The 20,144-nt window shown below is 35.6% G+C and overlaps 1 protein-coding gene across 6 annotated transcripts in view; it reads left to right on the top strand.

Moving 5' to 3' along the window:
- Positions 1-20,144, top strand: part of AOPEP (aminopeptidase O (putative)) — a 191,480-nt gene that overhangs the window by 53,994 nt on the left and 117,342 nt on the right. For all 6 annotated transcript variants that reach the window (XM_085043637.1, XM_085043636.1, XM_085043633.1 and 3 more), the window contains 2 exons: positions 17,662-17,851; positions 19,607-19,713. In XM_085043637.1, coding sequence (XP_084899763.1) covers positions 17,662-17,851; positions 19,607-19,713 — 297 coding nt within the window. The remainder of the gene's footprint in view (positions 1-17,661; positions 17,852-19,606; positions 19,714-20,144) is intronic.

Below are 20,144 nucleotides of genomic sequence, written 5' to 3'. Positions count from 1 at the left end.
TTTGGTGTCAAGTGCAGGACCAAGATTTTTCATTTTGTGTACATGTTCCTGTCATGAGACTAAACTATGGAATTTTGTTGTTTCAATTGCATCCTCAATGCCCTGGCTTTTCACCTGACTTGGCTGAGCACTAGTCTGACAGTGCAGGACTTACTGAAGGTATTTGCTCTGTGTGGCTGATCTGTGGTGCTGCCATCTGTAAATAACCTTAGGATCTCCTAGACACTGTGAAGGCTGTGGGTCTCAATACTTTTGCCAGAACAACAGTTAGCTGTCTGTGGATTCCTAAATGAGAGAGTGGAAAGAAAGAGGGTTTTGTTATGGTAGTGTCTTACTTCTTAGGGTCCAAGGGAAAAGCCATGCAGGTTTGAAATGGGTTACATAGCATCTCTTCTGAGTGACTGTCAGGCCATGTGTTCTATTTAGGAGTGTAATTGCACATGTGCAGCTGAGATGATACAGCATTTTCTAGGCAAAAGAATCTGTATCTTGTATACATCTAGGGGTTTTTGTGCTCTGCATTGGGTGCAGGGAGAGCAATGCTCATCTTCCATTCTTTAGTGTCTCTCAATTCTGGCTTTTGCTTAAGTAAAGCTTCCTGTGGCTTCTAGTCTGTAGTTTTAGCTCTTCTGAGATTTTGAAAGTAAATTTAAAAAAAAAAGTTTGTAAAGAATCTCTAATTACAGATACCTAGGTCTTTGTGTGGTATTTTAAAATCTGAGTTTGCAAAACCTATAAATGTGAAGAGTATACAAATGCTTTTCTGTTGAATAAAATCTGATTGTGCTCCTGCAAACAGTTTTTTTATGATTCTCTTTCACTCTTTCCACAGTAATTAGACAAATAGAAAGTTGAGTTATATGAAGCATTTTAAAATCCAACTGCCTTTTCCCAAGTGTATGATTCATAGGAAGAAAAAGCCAGTGTTCAGGTGGAAAGAATTGTGCTGATATAGTCTGATGTTACTGTTCTGCAGTTACACCAGACAAGGAGTCTCAAGATAATTTACTTTTCTAGGTCATGAATTACCTGTTGCTGTTCTTGGCTTAGAGAAACAAACCTTGGACATAATGGATCTGACACTGACAGGCTCATTAGAACTTTTCAGTGGATTGAGGAGTGCCACACACTGTCTTTTACAAATAGGCTGTGTTTTTTTCTAATTAAATTGTTAGTGTTGGAACATAGTTAAAAATATCTGCTCTCTTAATTTTGTTTGCGTAAGTCAGAAAAGTGCAGTGAAGTTCTGGCAAAGGCCAACACCTGATTGTTTCTTGCTACAGAATGTTTAAATTGAATGTGACCTGGATCATTCACTGACAACGAATTTGGAAATAAAGTTGGGTTGTTGTTTTTATGGTACTAATTGCAGAGAGCAGTGTGCTGCTCCAGGAGCCTTTGATGGAAACTCTGTGCAGTAGTTTCTATCACATGTTCCTTTATGAGATCCCAGGGAATGAGGTGGTTCTTTATTCCTGGAGTGTGCATTGTAATGTGTTTTGCAAAGATCTGACAATTTATTTGTGTCATTTTTGTCTGGGCCCAGTGAGGGAGTGCTTGAAATGGTCTGTGCTTCCATGTTGTCAGAATGCTGAGGATATCCACCTCCCTGTTGTCATACCCAGATGGTGCAGGCTCTGCTTTTCCACTGTTTGATTCATAGACTTATATAAGAAGGAGTTTCAACTAGAGATAATTCTCACAGAAAGCTGTTAAAAAATTAGTGGTGCATCATCTGATTCCACTGTTGAGAAAAGAATACTTGCCTTCTTCAGGAAGTTTCATCTACTACAGATTTATTAGACTGTGCTAGTTCTATGAGATCATAATTGGATTCAGCTTTTTTTTTTTTTTTTTTTTTTTTGTAAGAGGCGCATTTTTACTAATTTGTCTGAGAATTATTGGTCAATGAGTGAATCTTCTTTAGCTCCATTTAGACCCTTCTGTTTTAATTTGGGGTATGGGTAGTCCTGTGTGGATATAGGAGGCCTGTTGAGCTTTTTAATTTACTTCAATGTAAACTTGTGCAATGGGACAAGTGTTTAAATGCTGCATAGATGTGAATATCAGAAAAAAAATTGTAGTCTGAGGTACATGTATATCTCTCTCCTACTGAAATTGCAAGAGTCATGTACATACATGTGAAGAACCGAACTTGGCTTTAAGCATTTTCTCAAATAGATATAAAGTATGAACATAACTTGCTTTTATTTTTCTGTGTGAGGATCCCTAAAAGGGCTCAGAACAGTCAAGAACAGCTTCTTCTGTGATTACTTTCAAGTGTGAATTACTGTGATTTTTTCAAGTGTTAACCTTCTATGTTGCATTTTTTGCTTTACTCTTTTCTCTTTTTCAGATATCTTTGCTGTTGCCTTTTTTTGATATGTATGCAGGATATGCTTTTGACTGTCAAGAGATCCTAAGCTGATGAACTATTTTGAGTCTGATTAGAATCTTGCCCATGGACAGTAGCATAAGCATCAAACCTCTTGTGCAGCCAGTCCTTACATCTCTAAGGGAGAGCAGCTTGTTAAGAGCTTTGCTTATGCTTTTTGTGTTCATAGCACATTTGTACTGCTGTTTCTGCTCTGGTACTAGGACAATCTCAAATTTCATTCTAACTATGCCAAATTATCAAATAAAGCTACAGCACTGCAGTGGCCAGGAAAACAAGAAGCTGGACAGTAACATGGTTGTGATTGAAATTCTTCCAGTTTTTCAATTCTTAGGCTAATATCTGTGTTCAAGAGTTGCCAGCAGTTGTCTACATTAACTGAAGAACTATTTCTTTACATATTTATTTGCTTTATTTTATTTTAATTGAAAGAAAATCCTTCTGAACGAATAAACAAAGCTGATAAAATTTGTAAGTTGGTAGGCCAAGTGATTCTTGGCATTCAGCAGCAGACTGCATTATTTGGGTGATAGCTTAGTTCAGCCTTTCTGCATATCACTGCTTCATCTTAACATAGGAAAAAAGATGTATTTCTTTGGAAAGTTTCCGCTTAAAAATGGTATAGTATGGAATTCCTTGAAGAAAAGTCTGTTTTGCATATTCTGAATAAATCAGCATTATAGATTGGGGATTTCCTTTACTGGGTTGTTTCATGCCTAAACACAGATTTCTCATGTATATACAAGACTTACTGATGTGGGCATCATATGGGGGGCAGCATTTTACCCATCAGAAATATTATGCTGCTCCTTCCTGCCTTCCTCCCTGCCTCCCTCCCTCCCTTCTTCTGCTCCTGTATGTATATACTTAATAGTATGTTTAGTTTTGGACTAGAATACTACCTGATCTTCCTGAGAGAATTTTGACTGGTCAATGAGAGTTGATTAGAGTCCGTGTCCTCTTTGTGAAGTGTGGGTTAAGGCTTCATAAGGAAATCTAAGATCAGAGCATAGGAAAGCTCTCCTAAGAGCTTTGTGCTTGCACTTTTAAACCAAAACACAACACCTCCAGAATTTGCCAGTGTCTTGGATTAGTTCCTGCTTGTTAATGTAGCAGAATTGAACTGCAAAGACAATATTACTGAGAGCTTGAAGGAAACAGCTGGTAGTTGAGGATCTTATTGAGGGTAAAGAGCTTTTTTGTTGTCATGTGTGTTACTTCTGCCTCACATCTGGTGCTTGTAACATAGCTGAAAGAGGAAATACATGGGATCTGTAGGATGCTTTAAGACCTATCTTTTCTGGAAGAGGGGATGGGCCCACATAATTTATTAATAAATTCAGACATGTAGATGTTTTAGCCCTTTTGTCATAAAGCTGGGATTTAAAAAGATAAAGGCTTTAACCCTGTCAGCAAATGCTAAGCTTTGAAACAGACCCAGTTTGAGTATAAATGTTAAATATGGTTGGAAAGTCCTGTGCTGCCCTTTGCCACAGTATTAACATGCTGGCAACCTATGTCATTGTCATATATAGCATTTTTTACTGCTTTTAAAGAAAGGCAGGAAGGTGTTGGTAGTGCATCAAAATACCACGGTGTTCCCCTCACTCTGAGGCTCACAGATGCTGTTTAATATTTACTTATTAGACTGAAAATACTTTGACAGTGTAAAGACACCCATGCTGACACCATCGTTCTCGCAAAATGTCTGTGAGGTGGTTAATTTATGTTAATTTGGTAGTTTCAAATGACCTTGTTTTATCTTTCTATCTTTAGCTTTTTTATCCTAAACCACAGGAAAAGCTTTTGTAACACTTACTATGACTACTGTGAGCATAGTCCTTTGCCTGTGATCACAGTGGAAATTATAGCAATGGTCTGCTCTTTTATATGTAATTCTTTGGGTGTTTTTCAACCTTTCTATTTTAATCTTATTCTTTATTTATTATCTGCCTAGAAACTGCTCTCTTGATCACATAATTTTCAGACTTTTGGCATCTGAATGCAATTCTTAATGGTGGGTGACTTTAATCTTTATAGTGGCAATAAATCTGGCAAACCCCTCAAGCAATTGCATGGATTTCTTGATGTTTTGTTCCCTTTCTATTTACTGCAAAGTTTGCTTGGTTTAAAAATGTAGGGCTGGTAACTATTGTTTTTATAACTAATGCTCAAATGTCATAGCAGGGGCTCCAACAAACCTTACTTTCACCTAATCATTATAACCTGCTTATTCTAAGCTTAACTGGTGTGAGTTAGCTCTCTTTGGCAGTAGATTATTTCTTTTTCCTGAGGTGTAGGAAACCATTCTAATTTCCTCCTTGACATACAAGTACAAGCAGAGAAGACTTCTTATAGAACTGGTTTGATGTACTATTTTGTCATGACATGAATTTCCGTGTGCTTGTCTGTGAAATGTTCAATGGAATACATAAGAACATTCATTAAATCACAATGAAAAACATATTGAAAGGAGAGGGGACATTATAGGCTATGTTATGGAGAATCTGGGCAATAGTGATATTAATTAGTTTATCCTTGTAAACTAAGCAAAAGCACTGATAAAGACAATAAAATGAGGTATGGTTATTATCATTTGCTTATACTAAACATCTGAAAAAAACTGTTTGCTAACTTTTGCACTTTCTCCCTGTAAAATATTCAAGGCCTTAATGTTGTACGTAGGGCAGATTTCTCTGATGTGTTGGTGATGTTCAGATTAATCTGCATCCCTCTTGTAGGGAAGAATGTTGTTTGAAAGGTACAAGTGGATTTCCATACCTATATGAATAAATGAATGATTTTGTTGGAACTCTTAATATAAATTAAACTGCATCAGTTGAACTTTATAATTTCATCTAAGTCTCCTTCCATGTGTTCCAGCCAAATAATTGCAACATTGTTTAATCTTTAGAAAAAACAATATTCAAATAATTCAAACCCTCCATGCTTTCCAAAGTGGGTGTACACTACCATTAAACCCTAAACATTTAATGAGGTTAGAACCAGATTTTCCTGCCTTATTTTATATTTCAGTGATTGAATTTTTGACATAGATTTCTTCTGATTGTGGTGACTTAGGAAAAGTTGGGTTGTTTGGGGTTTTTTTGAGAAAAGATGAATAGTGGAACGACAGAATTTTTCAGTGTGTTATCATAATGCAATAGTTTATTCCAAAGAAGCTAGCACCTATTGCTTGTGGGTCATTATTTTTGATTGGAAATTTTAAATAAAATTTTTCATTTTTCCAAGTGCTGATATGTGATATATTACAGAGTGTTGCCATCTGAATTTTCTCTTCACACACTCATGCTTCCCACTGGTTTGTGGCTGTTGAAGATTCATTTTTGGACTAGTGGGAATCTTGTGATATAGGCTGAGAGTTAAACTGTTGAAATTGGTGGAGGAAAGCATGCAAGAGCAGTTTGTCTTCAGGGAGATCAAAAGGACAAGTACTTCTCAGCATAGTGCTGAGTGTGCTTCCAAAGACAAGAAAAGGGTGCTGTGTGTTTCCTTTTTCTGCAAGGGTCTGTGGAGGATTTGGGCTAAATGAATTGGGATGAATGGGTTTGGGTGTGTGAAAAACCTGCTTGGAGATTGTGGTTAATAAAAGGAATAAAGTACCATCTCTGTTTTCTCAGATTTTTTTAATTTCCTTTGTCTGTGGTAGCATGAGGGAAATAGATGGTTTAATTATTTTCAATTTAAAGGCCAGTCTGATTTTTTGCTGAGTGGCAGGCATCTGGTTTGTGATGGCTGTCTGCTCTTTACACAATATTGTGTAAATTCTACCTCTGCATTACAAAGCTGGTTACCATGTGCTTTGCTATTACAAGTTTATAATAATTTTGACTTCTAAGTCTAATTTTAAATGTTGAAACTTTTTGAACAGTGAAGTAATATTCATTTGATAATTTGACAATTGTGGTATGATGCTGCATTGATATTTATTGAAGTTTCATTTCCCTTTAATTATAGAATAATTTTAGATTTTCAAGTATCTCTAAGATTGCTTGGAAAATTGTTCTCTGATTAGATTGTTTAAAGGTAAAAGTTAAGGTAGTGTTTTGAATTTTAAAGAGCCAGTACAGTGAATTTAATTTGTTGTATACAGAGTTAGTTTGTCAAATAAATGTCAGGTAGTTTGCTCTTAAAAGTACTTTCTTTTTTTTTTTTTTTTTTTTTGTATGATCACCAGCTTGATAATGATAGATACTGAGTTAAAACAGTGAGGTAATTCTGAATAGCCTTGTTAGTCTTCTTGGCAATAACTTTGTAGATCACTGAAAGAAGGGGGCATATAGTTTGGTCATTTGGCATATAGTTTGGTCATTGAACAAATTTTTTAGAGGCCTAAATTAGACCTTAGCATGTTGAAATGCAAAAAGAGTAATTTGTTGTCAGTAATAGAAATGGCTTTGCTACTATCTTTTACATCTTACAGATGTGTCTCGCAATATTTAATAGACTTCTGTCTTTGCACATAAAATTTTTTACACTTTTCAGTCATAGCTGAGGCACCATTGTATTTTACTTAGAGTACAGTGCTGCAAAAAAAATGCAGTGTATCAGAGACAAAATAGTTTGGAAAGAATGCAAAGGTATTTCTAAGTGACAGTAGAGCACGACTTTGAACTGTTGGGGAAATTTTTTTTCTTCCCCACTGGCTTCAGTAGCATAAAAAAGTAAAATAGTCTTCAGGGCCAGTGCTGCTTTTCTGATCTTGATTTTGTGTGACGTAAATGTTACATACTGATGGTACATAGTATGTATGTAAAAGCAATATGTGCAGGTTAAGTCTTGGAAGAAACAGATTTACAGATAAATTCCTCTTTCTGAATCCCATTACTTAAGATGGAGTTACCATGTTTTCTTTGTGCCAATTTGATAGACTAAATATGTGCTAAAACAGTGTAGAGAAAACTGGTTTTATTCACTCACTTCTCTAGAGCAATGGGAATACTGTAATAATTCACTGGCTTGAAGGTGCCTGAATTAAAAATGATCTTCCTTTATTGCAAGGAAGGAGTTGAGGATAAAATGAAGTTTACAGACTATCTGTCTACAGTCTCTGTGAAATCTTAGCTTCACTTAAGTTTCTGAAAAGACATCAATTAGCAGAGAAAGTAGAATTCAGCAAATTCTGTTTATGCACTAAACAACTTTTGTTGAAAACCACAGTGGACACATCCTTGCATGGTTGGTATATACCAACAGTCTCTGCATAATAGTTGTTTACTTTTTTCTTACAATATCTGAGAAACAGGCCTCTGATTTTGACCAGATGCTGGTGTTAACGCTGTTGTCTGGTAGTGGCAGATTAGATAGGTTATTTTTTTCTTGAAGCTTAATTTTTTTCTTGGCTGGTTGATCTAAGCTAATATTACAGTGCCCAACAGAGCACAAGAGCGCCCAACAGTGCACATGTATACATGCAGTTCTTTAAGTTCCCAGAAAAGAAAATGTACTGCAGTCACAAAGGTGTTTCTTCTCTTTCTGAGAAGAAACAGCTACATCCTGTTTGTGTGTGTCTGTATAACTAATATCTGCAGTGGATTATCAGTTAATTCAATTTAAATCTGCTGGAGTTATAGCTGTAGAGTGATGGCTATTGGCAGGAGCGAGGTCACTGAAGAACTTTTATCTCCAGAACTTTGAACTGAGCCCAGGAACACACTGAGAGATACTGTTCCTTGCAGAGTCAGGCCATGGAGAGACTAAGAGGTTCTTATTTCTCCCTGTGACTTTGCTAACAGGTGGTGAGGATGCATGGTACACCTAGAGATTTGAATCCATGATACAACCTCAGTATGAAATTTATCTTTTTAGGTGTTGTCTAATCTAAACCCCAAAAGCTTGTAGTCCAGCAAGTGTGTACAGTATGCCACAGACACAGTTCTACTTGAAGCAAGTTCAAGGAGTGTTGTCCCACTTTAAATTCAACTAAAACTAAAAATGTAAAGAAATTACATTATCTGTGGAGATTAACAAGGTTTAGAGCAGAATTACTAGATTTGGCTGTAAAACTACTAGCTGTGTGGAAGCTTCCATTGGTACCCTCTGAAAAATTACACAGTTTACACGGCCTTTTGGTCATCAGGTTCATAAATCTAAACTGATGTGAGTGCCATATATAATTTGAGGTTTAAAAAAAAATTGTTCAATGCTGACAAGACAGACTAAGTAGAAACAAATTTTAACCATTTGGCAAGATGTAGACCTAAGTGAGTCTTCAGGGAAGTGTCCAACAGGAGCGACTGGTTATCCAACTGATATTAACTGAATTTATCTGTAAACAAAATTACCTTTGGTCTTGGTAGAAATTTTGGAATATATTCACATCCTGTAAGTGGTCAATATCCACATGCAAATATGAATGCATGGTCTCACAAAAAGAGGTTTCAGTCTACTAGGAGAACTGTTGTCAGGAGAGTACATGGGAAGCAATCAAAATTTTTCCACTTAAAGGTTTGAAATCCATGGTGATAAAAAAAAGAAAACAAAACAAAACAACTAAGCAAAACCACCTCAAAATTAGTATATTTTGACACATGGTAGTTTAGTTGCTGTGGTTCTGCAAGGCAGGAAACCATCTCATTGTGTTCTTTTGAATTTGGAAAAATACTTACTAAATTCTTATTTATATAATCTGTATTAGCACTTTGCCAAATAATTTGGCATTATCAATTTAACAACTTCAAAACTGATACTATATATTCAAGGTTGACCAGATAAATTCACATGCACAGGTTATAAGGCCACTGTTGGAAATCCACAGAAGAAATGTTGGAAGCAATAGATGTTCATAGAATATGAAGGTGTCGCCTTCTTTTTGGCATCTTTGAAAAGAACAGGTAAATGTATTCTGTGGCAGTGTTCTGAACAACAGGAAAAATATTAGCATTGTCGTTAGGGTGGGCTGAAACAAATCTGGAGATGACCAAAAAGGTAAATTGATAGAAGATGCAACAGAATAAAAAGTTCATTAATACATGATACCTAATGTTATAATTAATGCTGTTCTCAGTGACGCTAGCTATTTCCAGTTAGACCATGCCTTGCTGTGTGCTTCAGTAATAATAGCTGGATGTCCTTGTATGGTGAATGAAGTAATTCACATGCACACTAGCTACTTCAAGCTAAATTATCTCTTTGCTATATGATTCTACAGTAATCACTGGATGTCCTGTGTAATGAATAAAGTAATTCTCAGACACACTGAAGCTCTTCTTTTGCTGGACATGATGTAATTTAATCTTATTTCTCCATCAGCACAATAAATGGGACTGCATATGAAAGAGAATCTGTGTTTGTTTGTAAGGTTTTACTTGGAAATAATCTTCCAAAAAGGAGGAAAATGAATGCATGACAAAGAGTTCCATGTTCCGAAAAGATTCAGTTTACAGTTTTGTTGAACTTACCATTTATTGTAAGGAGGGTAGATTGTTCTAGTTTTAATAATCATAATGCTGTTCTGCTTTAATATTGCATGATCTGTGGGCTGCCATAAAGTTGTTACAAATTGGAGGGCTGATATAACATGAAATGAAGCACCTCTTCTGAATGTTCCTTTTGTTTGGTATTTAACAAATTAGTATGTTGACATTTGTCACTGATGGATTTCATTATTTGCTGAAAGGGTTTTAGGGGGTTTGACAGCATGAATGGTTTGTCCTACAGACTTTTGAGAATTGATAAAGGCATCTTTGTTCTTTGTGCAAAAGCACAACAGATATCTTATTGACTGACGCACACAAAAAAGAAGGCTTGTATAGCTGCTGTGCAGAATAAACTAAGAAAATTAAGCCATTACGTATTCTTCTATGTTTTTCTCTCTGTTTTTTGCTAACAGCATGTGTCTCCTTAATCAATGTCACCAGAAGCATTGGGTAGTCATTCAGTAAAATGAAAACCTGTATTTTTTATCAGTTTATATACTGTTTATAGATGATAAAAATAAGAAAGACAGGTAATGGATGATAGTACAACTAATTAGTTAGATTTCTACATTTCTAAGATGAGTGTGTATTTGTATAAGCAGAGGATAAAGACACATTAGAAATAATGCATTTTAGCAGGAATGTTGAGAATTAGAAGAGACTTGATAGTGTTGGATTTGCTCCGAACTGCACCATTTTTATAGGTAAAATGAAAGACTTCAGAAAATGGATTAAGAAGTACCAATTTTTAAAAGCAAGAATTGCTTTTAAATACTGCATATGGGCGAAAATTAGATTACATGTTAATTAGATACTATCTTCATCTTTTTATTTGCTCCCAATTGGCACAAGGAGCTGAAGTGTAATAGATACCAACTGAAAATTTAAAACAATTGTATCTGTGCCTCTTTTATGATCTGAGAAGCTCTGATTTTTTTAAAAAAGAAATCTGAGCTTAACCCAATTACTTATTTTTTCTTAGAAATATCAAGGATTTATAGCTCTTTCTCCTCCAGTAATGTTTGGGATTTCCCAAATGATTTGGGGGTATATTGGGAGTTTCCTCATTCTGCAGATGAAGTATTTGTGACAGGAATCTGTAAAAACAAGAGACTTTCTTAGGTTTGGTTTTCTTTCTGATGCTCCTTTTAATGTAACTCATAGAGATTTAATAAGAACCACTTCTGCCTTCAAGCAGATTTCATTTCCTTGTTTTTAGAGCAGTCATACCAAAGGCCTTGCACTGAGAAAAGAATCCTGGAAAACTTGAAGAACAAACAATCTGTCTTCCTTTATTCATTGATTTGCCTTTTTTTGTTGTGGATGAAATTTTTCTTCTATTAATTTAGTGCAGAAAAAATGACTCATTCTTTTTTTTTTTTCTTTTAGTCTTGTCCATGTCACCTTTTGAAAGCACTGATGTATAGGCCCTTAACTTGAGTGACTTTCACTGAATATGGTGAAGCATATATATATTGCTTTCTGTCTCAATTTTTATCATAGCTGGCTGTTTGTACTTTGTCTCTCTGCTCTGTTAATATCTGCCAGAAACTTCATGATATAGTAAAAGGAAATCCAAATATCCTTTTATATGATGGACCACGACAAATAATGAAATCCATCCATAATCAAGTAGTATCATCTATCAGTCACAAAACTTCATCACTTAGACTGGAGATGAAGAATGTTATTAGTGACTGTTCATCATATTAATCATTTTTAGCAAGAATACAAGGAGTAGTTTGAAAAGTCAATGAAACAAATGCTATATTCATTTCTATTATAAAACAAGAGAGTCTTCTTTTTTAAGGCTTCCCTTTGGCATATGAGAAGAAAACAAACAAAATTCTCAAACAAAACTATTTTATATTTATGAAATGAGAGGTGTGATTACCTGTATTTATATCTCTTTCCATTACTTATTTCTTGCAAAAATAATACGATCAATTAAAATATTTAATTACAATGATCAACATCTATCCATTGCTATTTTCTGTTCACTTTTTTATTTCAGCAAGTATGTAAGAATAATAGAAATTATCGTAATATAAATCAATGTTAAATGAGAAGAAATTAATATAAACACATGGTTTGAGTAGAGACTTATTATTTGTTACTAAGCATTTTCACATGGTTAATAGTATAACTGTTGGGTTTGTAAAATATTTTCTTCATGTGACCAATTTCTAATATTTGGAAGGACTCAGAAATCTGGTAATAGTTTCATATAAAATCTGGAATGTAGCAAATTTGGAATGTAAACCAAATATTGCATTTATATCTGTATATATAAAATTCTTAGTGAACTTAGTGGAAATATGATATTTCCTCTGGTTCCTTAGACATGAACAAAATTTGTTCTTCAGCCTTCTTTTGTGAAGCTTCCTATGTCAGCAAGAGTAAAGATGTTTTATCATCACTGTGATCTAACAGCTGTCTTACATCAAACAAAAAAAAACCCCTTATCCTAAGATACTTTGCAGAGCCATCTGAATTAAAAAGACTTTTATTTTTTTCATCTTTATTTCTTGCTCTTTAATTGAAGTACTGTAGACTGACTTCCAAACTATCTGTTCTTTCAGAAAAACACAACTAAATGCAGTTGTATAGCTTGTAAGTCATGTTTGGAAATGTCTGCCCTGAAACAGTGCAGTTTTATACTATGAATACACAGTAAGGGGTCTGGAAACTGGTGTCACAAATTATTTTCAATGTTTGCAGTGTCAATATTTTTTGAGAAGCAGTTGAAAGTGAAATTTGAAGGTTAAAAACTGGGCTCCATAAAGTATAGAGTCAGCTTTGTTGCTTTTTTTTTTTAATAGTGAAACAGGTGTTTGTATTTATTAAAGTCACTTTATTTTCAGTTAGCTATAAATCAGTTAATTAAATCAATTAAATATGAAAAAGTTATTGTGTGATATACAACGTGAAAAGCTGTAGTTCCTCAAGGTATTTCTCTTGGAAAGCTGGCTGTAAGATTTTTGCCAGTATTGTAGCCATTTGTTACTAGGAGGCATTGTTTAATTGATTTTTATAATAGAATGCATTTACTTTGTTTGTTTTTTGGGTAGGAGGTTTCAAACAAATCTGTATAAAAAATCGTGATAGGAGCTTGAGGTTTTGCACTAGTAAAGAAAATCTCGAGAGTTTCAAAATAAGTTCGTGCAGACATCGTGCTGGTACTGTTCTTTGTATCACTGCTAATGTAGGTTGAAGGCAACTGATGAGAGTTTGCCCAAAATATTTGTAAAGAGCTGTCATTTAATTCTTTAACTTTCTCAAATTCCAGTAATCTCAAAATGTCTATCTCAATTTTAATATTTTCCTATGAAAATATTTGAGAGAATTTCCCTGTTCCTTTCTACATATTTAAGAAGGGATTTTTTAGAATTACAATAATTGTCTCACCCATTTATTATCTGATTACTTTTTTTCTAAATAGAAAAATAAAAATATTATTTTTAGAAATGTATATGAAACTGCTATCTATAATGGTGATTTTTGGTGTTACTTTTGATTTCAGAAACATAATTTCCCAGGTGACAATGGTCTTGCCTCTGTTATTTCAACGAGTATGTAAGAAAATGTGTGTACAAATCTCTGTGTGTTACGAGAGAAAGATTTCTACTTCAAAAGGAATGGAACAAGTTTGTTAGAAAAGAGCGTCATGTTCCCATCTTAAATGCGCATTTAAGTTCTTGCACATACGTTTGGCTAGGGTTTGTGCTGTGTGTCTCATCTGATTATGTGTGAGCAGCCAAAGATAGCACACTGTTGCAGACTGTGCAAAGCAGCACTCGCATCTAACTCATGAGTTTAGAGAAAGTTTTGAAAAATTGCTGTCAGAGATTTGGCTTCTCAGATGGTCAGATTACTGTTCAGAGTGTTAGGACTCATTGGAAACTTTTCACTTGTTAAAGAGACCATCTATTAAGGACATCTACATGGGTGGATTTGAATGATTGGAACGTCAGGACTCTTCGGCGTTTCACACCAACCATTTCTTTGCCTTTGAGGCTCAGTTTTTCCTTTATATGCTTTCTTGCCATAAATACAGGGTTGAGATTTCCCTTAACTGCAGTTTAACTGGGAGAGGGAACTTGTTCCTTCTTCCAGTCAAGTGATGTGAATATCTAAATTATGAGCTTGGGATTCTGGTCAGAATAATGCTCTTTTGCTTTAGAAGTGTAACCAAGTGTATACTTGTCAAAAACAAGTCATTAACTTCTTTTTCTCTTAGAGCCATTGGGAACTTGTCCAGCTTCCTGGGAAGGACTGGTGGGGTTGTTATTTATTTTGTTAACTGGAAGAGTTTTCCCATCTTTCTAACCACATCCAGCTTGCCTGTTCTGGCCTGCTTTAGAAACTCTTGGACCCTACTTGCTAGAGGCACTTACAAGCTGCACAGGCCTTGTCAGGTCTTGATATAATTTCTGAGGTGAATCATCTTTGCCTTTTTCTAATGTATGAATGGATTTCTTGCCTTTTCAAATAGAACCAAAGAAATGGATATCAAGCCTTATAATTTGTTCCTAGTAAATAAAAAAGATTGTAGGAAGGCAAATTTTCTTTTCTTGTTTAAAAATAAAAAGTGGTTTTGGGACTTGCAGTTTAATTACCAGTCCAGTTATCTTATTTTTCACTTACACGCTTTAGTGAATTAACGAGTGTTTCAGGAAAAATGCTGTTAAGTAATAATGTGCAATTAGTAACATTCATAACATTTTCCCAGCACAGAGAGTACATCAACTTGTTCAAGTGATTCCAGAGGAGGGTCACCAAGATGATTAGAGGGATAAGGTGCCTCCTTTATGTGTACAGAATAAGAGAAGGCTTTGGATTTCAACCTTCCAATACTTGAAGGGAGCCTACAAGAAAAAGGGAGAGAGACTTTTTTACAAGAGCAGGTCGGGTCAGGACAAGCAGGATTGGCTTCCAACTCAAAGATAGAAGGTTTATGTTAGATGCTAGGAAAAAATTCTTTACTGTGCGGATGATGGATGATGAGGCTCTGGAACAGGTTTCCCTGAGAAGCTGTGGACTGCCCTATCCTTGGAGGTGTTCAAGACCAGTCTGGATGAAGCCCTGAGCAATCTGGTCTAGGGGAAAATGTTCCTGCCCACCGCAGCAGAGTTGGAACTGCACGGTCCTTTCTGACACAGGAATTCTATGATTCTATGAACATTGCTCATCCTAGATGATATTAAAAGGTAGATTTGGCTGGTATCAGTATAGGTGGAGCAGGGGTTTTGGAATTCAAACAGGTATTTTGGAAATAGAGACTCTGTGTTTTAAACAAATACATAGACTTAAAATTCTTCCCAAACTAATAGGTGCTGAGACACCTATCTTCAAGAGACATGTTCAGTCTTTGATAAAATTACTCTTAAGAAAAACAAGAACTTTTCACTGGTCTGGATTTGGAGATAGAACTGTTTGTTAAAGGCAAACAAAATAAAAGGAATAATTTAAGGTGTTCTCAGGAAAGGAAGTTGCTGGCTGTACTCAGACTCTAAAATTAAATTCTGCTGCAGCACATAATCTTATTTTTAGCCTTGTAGGAAGTTGTACTCATATTCTTTGGCCAAAATTTAACTCATACATTTTTCTCACTAAAGTGATTTGTAATCCTTCTGTAAAAGAGAATATTGTCCAAATATGGCAATTCTGGTTTTTAAATGATCCGAGAAAGCAGAAAATACAATCTTTATTGTATATGTACCTACAGTGGACTTAAAATGCAAACTGTTCAGTTTGCCTATTTATGAGGCATGAAGTTACTCTTGTTATGCCTAACCAAGTGGCCAAAATGTTGCCACCAGTATGTCTGGAATGTTATTTACTTGGTCTGTTTCTGCAGTTTTTCTTTGTAGCTTTGTACACTCCACAGTTGGGGGTTACTTACTTACAACTGACCAAAGTAATACCCTCAAAGTCACAGTTATTTTTCTTATCAGAGGCTTTATAATAAAAGATTTGTCATGTTCTGCAGCTTCTGTGCTCACACTTTCCCCCCAGCTCTCTCTCCCCTCATCCTCTTAATCAGAATTGCTTTTGGCAATGATCTGGAGAGCTGCTGTTTTTACTTGCTTTTTTTTTGTTCTTTGATTAAGTACTTTAATTTCTTACATTGTTTCTTACAATGGCATCTGATTGAAATGTATTAACTTGCTTGACTGGGTAACTACTATTTTTTAATAAGGAGATGGTTATTGAGTATGTTTTTTCATCTAACTGTGTATCATATTTTATGGTCCCAGTTCCAGACATTCAACTGGTTGTAAGAAAATTGTGGGTGTTTTAACATTTCGAACGGAAGGGTAGGATGGGTGGGGAAGCTCTTTGGAATGCTGACGAATAGTATTTGACTCTTGGAAATGTCTTAAGGCCATACACTCCCCTCCCATGCTTGGAAGGCTAGACTTAAAGACCTGTGGTCTTGAAGGTATTACCCTTGTGGTTTATTTCCTTTCTAACTGACTGGAGCGAGAAAAGAGTTGAAATATGGATTATGGATACCATGGGTTAATGCAGGAGCACTCTGTGGATGGTGGTCTTGGTTTGTGTCCTTGCTACTCCCATCTGTGACATGGTGTCCCATTAACCCCTTGCATATTAGTCAGAGGCCTTAATTCTGCTGCTTTTATTTCCTAGATATACTTAGTTTCAGAAATTGTATAGGTTTTGATGTGTTAAGTTCTGTAATGACTATAAACATAGCAGAAATTGTCTTACAGTAGCACATGAGTTGGGAACTGCAGTAACTTGCAGTTCAGTGTATTTTCAATAGCAGAGTGAGAATTCACAACAATTTTCCCCTACAGTTTTTTCTTATAGTGTATGAGTATGAAGCAGAGTAGATAAAAGACTGGGTTGTTCCCCTGCTGTTGTGAAAAGCAGATATTTTACTGCTTTTCATTTCTACGGTTGTAGTAAAAAAGCTCCTTCCTCTGCATTTGCATAAATTATCAACTCTTATCATAACATGATATCTTCTTAGCTTGTTTTAAGTTTTGACAAGCACATGTGCTTTACTATACATGACTATTTTTATTTTTGGACAGTGATTTGTTTTCTTTATTATATGTTTTTGCTTTACTTATTTCCATCTTTGATCATTTAACTGATAAATACTTACTGCCAATATTAACACCTCTTCATATTTTATTGTCCTGTCTTAAATATAAATGCTTCTATTGAAATAAATCACTATTGTAATGTACAAAATACAAAACTTTGGTTTAAGTTACTTCTTACAGTTAATAGCTGTTTGATGGTTGAGTACAGTACAACTGCTGGGTGGAATTTCAGTTTCATTCTCTGCCAACCAACAGTAGAGTACATCTTAATTCCTACAAATGCCTGAGCTATAAACTATTAGTCATGACCTGGCATGCATACACTAATAAGAAGCTAACAGGTTAATAAAGCCTTCCTGAAGGGAGCCTCCAAGAAAGGTGGAGAGAGACTATTTACAAATCATGTAGTGACAGAAAAGGGAGAATGGCTTCAAACTGAAAGACAGTAGGTTTAGATTAGATATTGGGAGAAAGTTCTTCTCTGTGAGGATGGTGAGGCACTGGAACAGGTTGCCCAGAGAAGCTGTGGATGCCCCATCCGTGGAGGTGTTCAAGGCCAGTTTGGACAGGTCTGTGAGCAACCAGGACTAAGGAAAGGTGTCCCTGTCCATGGCAGGAGAGTTGAAATTAGAGGATATTTAAGGTACCTTCCAATCCCGCCATTCTTTGGTTCTGTTATTATTATGGCAGTGCGATACACATTGTAACACATCAGTAATGGATTCTGTCACTCATTTCTCTTGTGCAGCCCACACATCATCTTTCTGTCACAGAGTGTACTACCAGGAGGAAGGCATCTCATTGGAACACGTCTCTGCCATGAAATTGCTCATGCTTGGTTTGGACTGGCCATTGGTGCTCGTGACTGGACTGAAGAGTGGATAAGTGAAGGATTTGCCACTTTTTTAGAAGATATATTCTGGGCAAGGGCACAACAGGTAAGGTGTTGCTTCAAAATTAAATTAGTGTGGAAATCAAAATTATGTACCAGGTGTGAATCAGATATGAAATAAACCTCCTGTGCTATGAAGTAAAGTATTTTAAAATGGTATTGGAATTTTCATGCTAACTTGGTTAAAAGAAAAGTGATCCACAATGAATGCAAATCTTAACAGAGGTAGAGGTCAGCGCAAATGGGAATGGAAACATCTTTGTCGATGATTAACGTCCCACAAATTTACTATTCAGTTATTAAAATTAAACAATCAAATAATTCTCTGCATTCTTTCCATTTCTGCTGTGTACCGGAAACTGCAAAAATCAACAGTCCTACTACATATTGTAATATTTCAGGTTCCTAATTAAAATTGTTTGGTTTTGTCCAATGTATGGCAAAGAAGTGTACCTCAAAGCAGAATGGAAGATGATTTTAAGGAGGTCACACTGGTTCTTACACTTTTTTTCCTCTTCTGCTGCCCAGCAAGTTATTCTACTGTCAGAGGCTTAGAAATCAATGCCTGCCTTAAGGTGAAAAGTTCATAAGTTGCATATCAGCTAGTAAAGTGTTTTTCTGATGCAATTCTTACTTCTGTAGTACATCTGCTACTTCAAGCATTTTGTGTGTCAGTCATTTCTTTCTGTGTCTCTCTGAGGTTCTACCCCTTTAGTCTGCAGATCTCCACCTGAGGAAAATTGTGGTAGAACTGAGAACTGACATAATGCACTCTTCTGAACCTCCATTTTATTAGGTGTCTGGCATATTTATAGCACCAAACAAAAGAGAAGGCCTTGTCATGAACCGTATTTCTGGGAAAAGTAAGAGAGAGGCTGTCCAAACACTTGGGTTTTCCCTTTTGGTTCTAAAACTGATTTGTGACCTCACACTGAGCATCACTACACTGCTGTGAGCTGTTCACATTAATTCTTTGCTTTTGTGAGTCACTTGAAAGCATTTTGATTGCAGTAGACACCTTCCTTGGAGCTGAATGTAAAGGAGAAAGCAACAGAACGGTGTGATTAGTTCCCTTGTTAATGTGCAAGGCATACCTTTTTAACATTATTGAGTAGCTTTCATGCTGTGCAATCATAGAATTTAAGGATTATGAGTGTATTCCACAGTGCCTGAGAATAATTTCAGTTGTGACTGAATGTAATGCAGAGTCATATTAGCTGCTTTTGCTTTTCAAAATCTCCCATCTATTCTTACAATAGAGAAACATAAATTAGTAATTATTTCTCAGCTGGCAACCTGGCATTTATTTAATAAATAAAGAAATAGGAAGTAATAAGTAGGAATCTCAATATTACATAAATGGGGAAAAATATGACAGGGAGCTTTCATGAGTATGGCAGAAGTAGTAGGAAAGAGGAATGAAGTCAGTACGTAATGTAGCTCTTTACTCTCAAGTTGGGAAGAGTAAAGATGCAATCAAAACCACTATGCCAGGTATCTGTACTGTATATGCAGTTCATTTCTTGCCATTCACTAAAGGGAAAACAACATGCCCATTTCTCTCCTCAGTCAGAACTATTTAACTGACTATTGATTTGATGTGCACAGTGAGGCTTTTGTTTTCCTTAGTACTGCTATTAACTCCCATGGCAGCAACTGTAATTTTTTTTTCATGATATTGGTACTGTGTCCTGCCTCTTCTGCACATTAAAGAGAAACAAACCAAGTTTCTTTTTCTGAAAATTATTGTTTTCTGTTGGGAAACAGCAATTAGTGATCTATGGTTTTGTGTCCTAAGCAGCTGTCACATGATGAAATAAAAGGGCAGCAGGAATTGAAAGCTTTACTTCGCTGGCGCCGACTCAGAGATGAGGTGCAAAACTCAGAAGAAGAGCTGCAAGTTTTAAGGTAACAATAAGACAGCATCATCTTTGCTTATGCATGTTCATTCTCTCCTGTTTTCCACATTTTCTCCCTTCAAAAGATATGCATCTAAATCATCTGATTAAATTCACTGCATTTCCTTATTTCCTTCTAATGAAAAAAAGAAAATTCAAGTTAAATTGAGTAGGTTATACATCTTTGCTATAATGCAATTGCTTCTCCCTTTGTTATAGAAAGCTTTCAGAAGACATGGGATTTAGTTTGATGTGAAATGTCTCTAAGCAGTTTACAAGAGCCTCTATTTAGGGAAAAAATAAAAGGCCATTTCCTGAACAAAGTTCACTGTTGGAAGCTGTAACAGATTCATTTTCTGTGGCTGAAGACAAACACATACAGTCATGTGGTATCTAAATGGAAGCTGAATGAAGCTTTAAAAAACAAAAAGTATTGTGAAC

Source organism: Lichenostomus cassidix, chromosome Z (genome assembly GCF_008360975.1).
Source record: "Lichenostomus cassidix isolate B80296 chromosome Z, HeHo_3.0, whole genome shotgun sequence".
NCBI classification, from domain to species: Eukaryota; Metazoa; Chordata; class Aves; order Passeriformes; family Meliphagidae; genus Lichenostomus; species Lichenostomus cassidix.
This window is presented reverse-complemented; position numbering and strand designations above follow the sequence as displayed.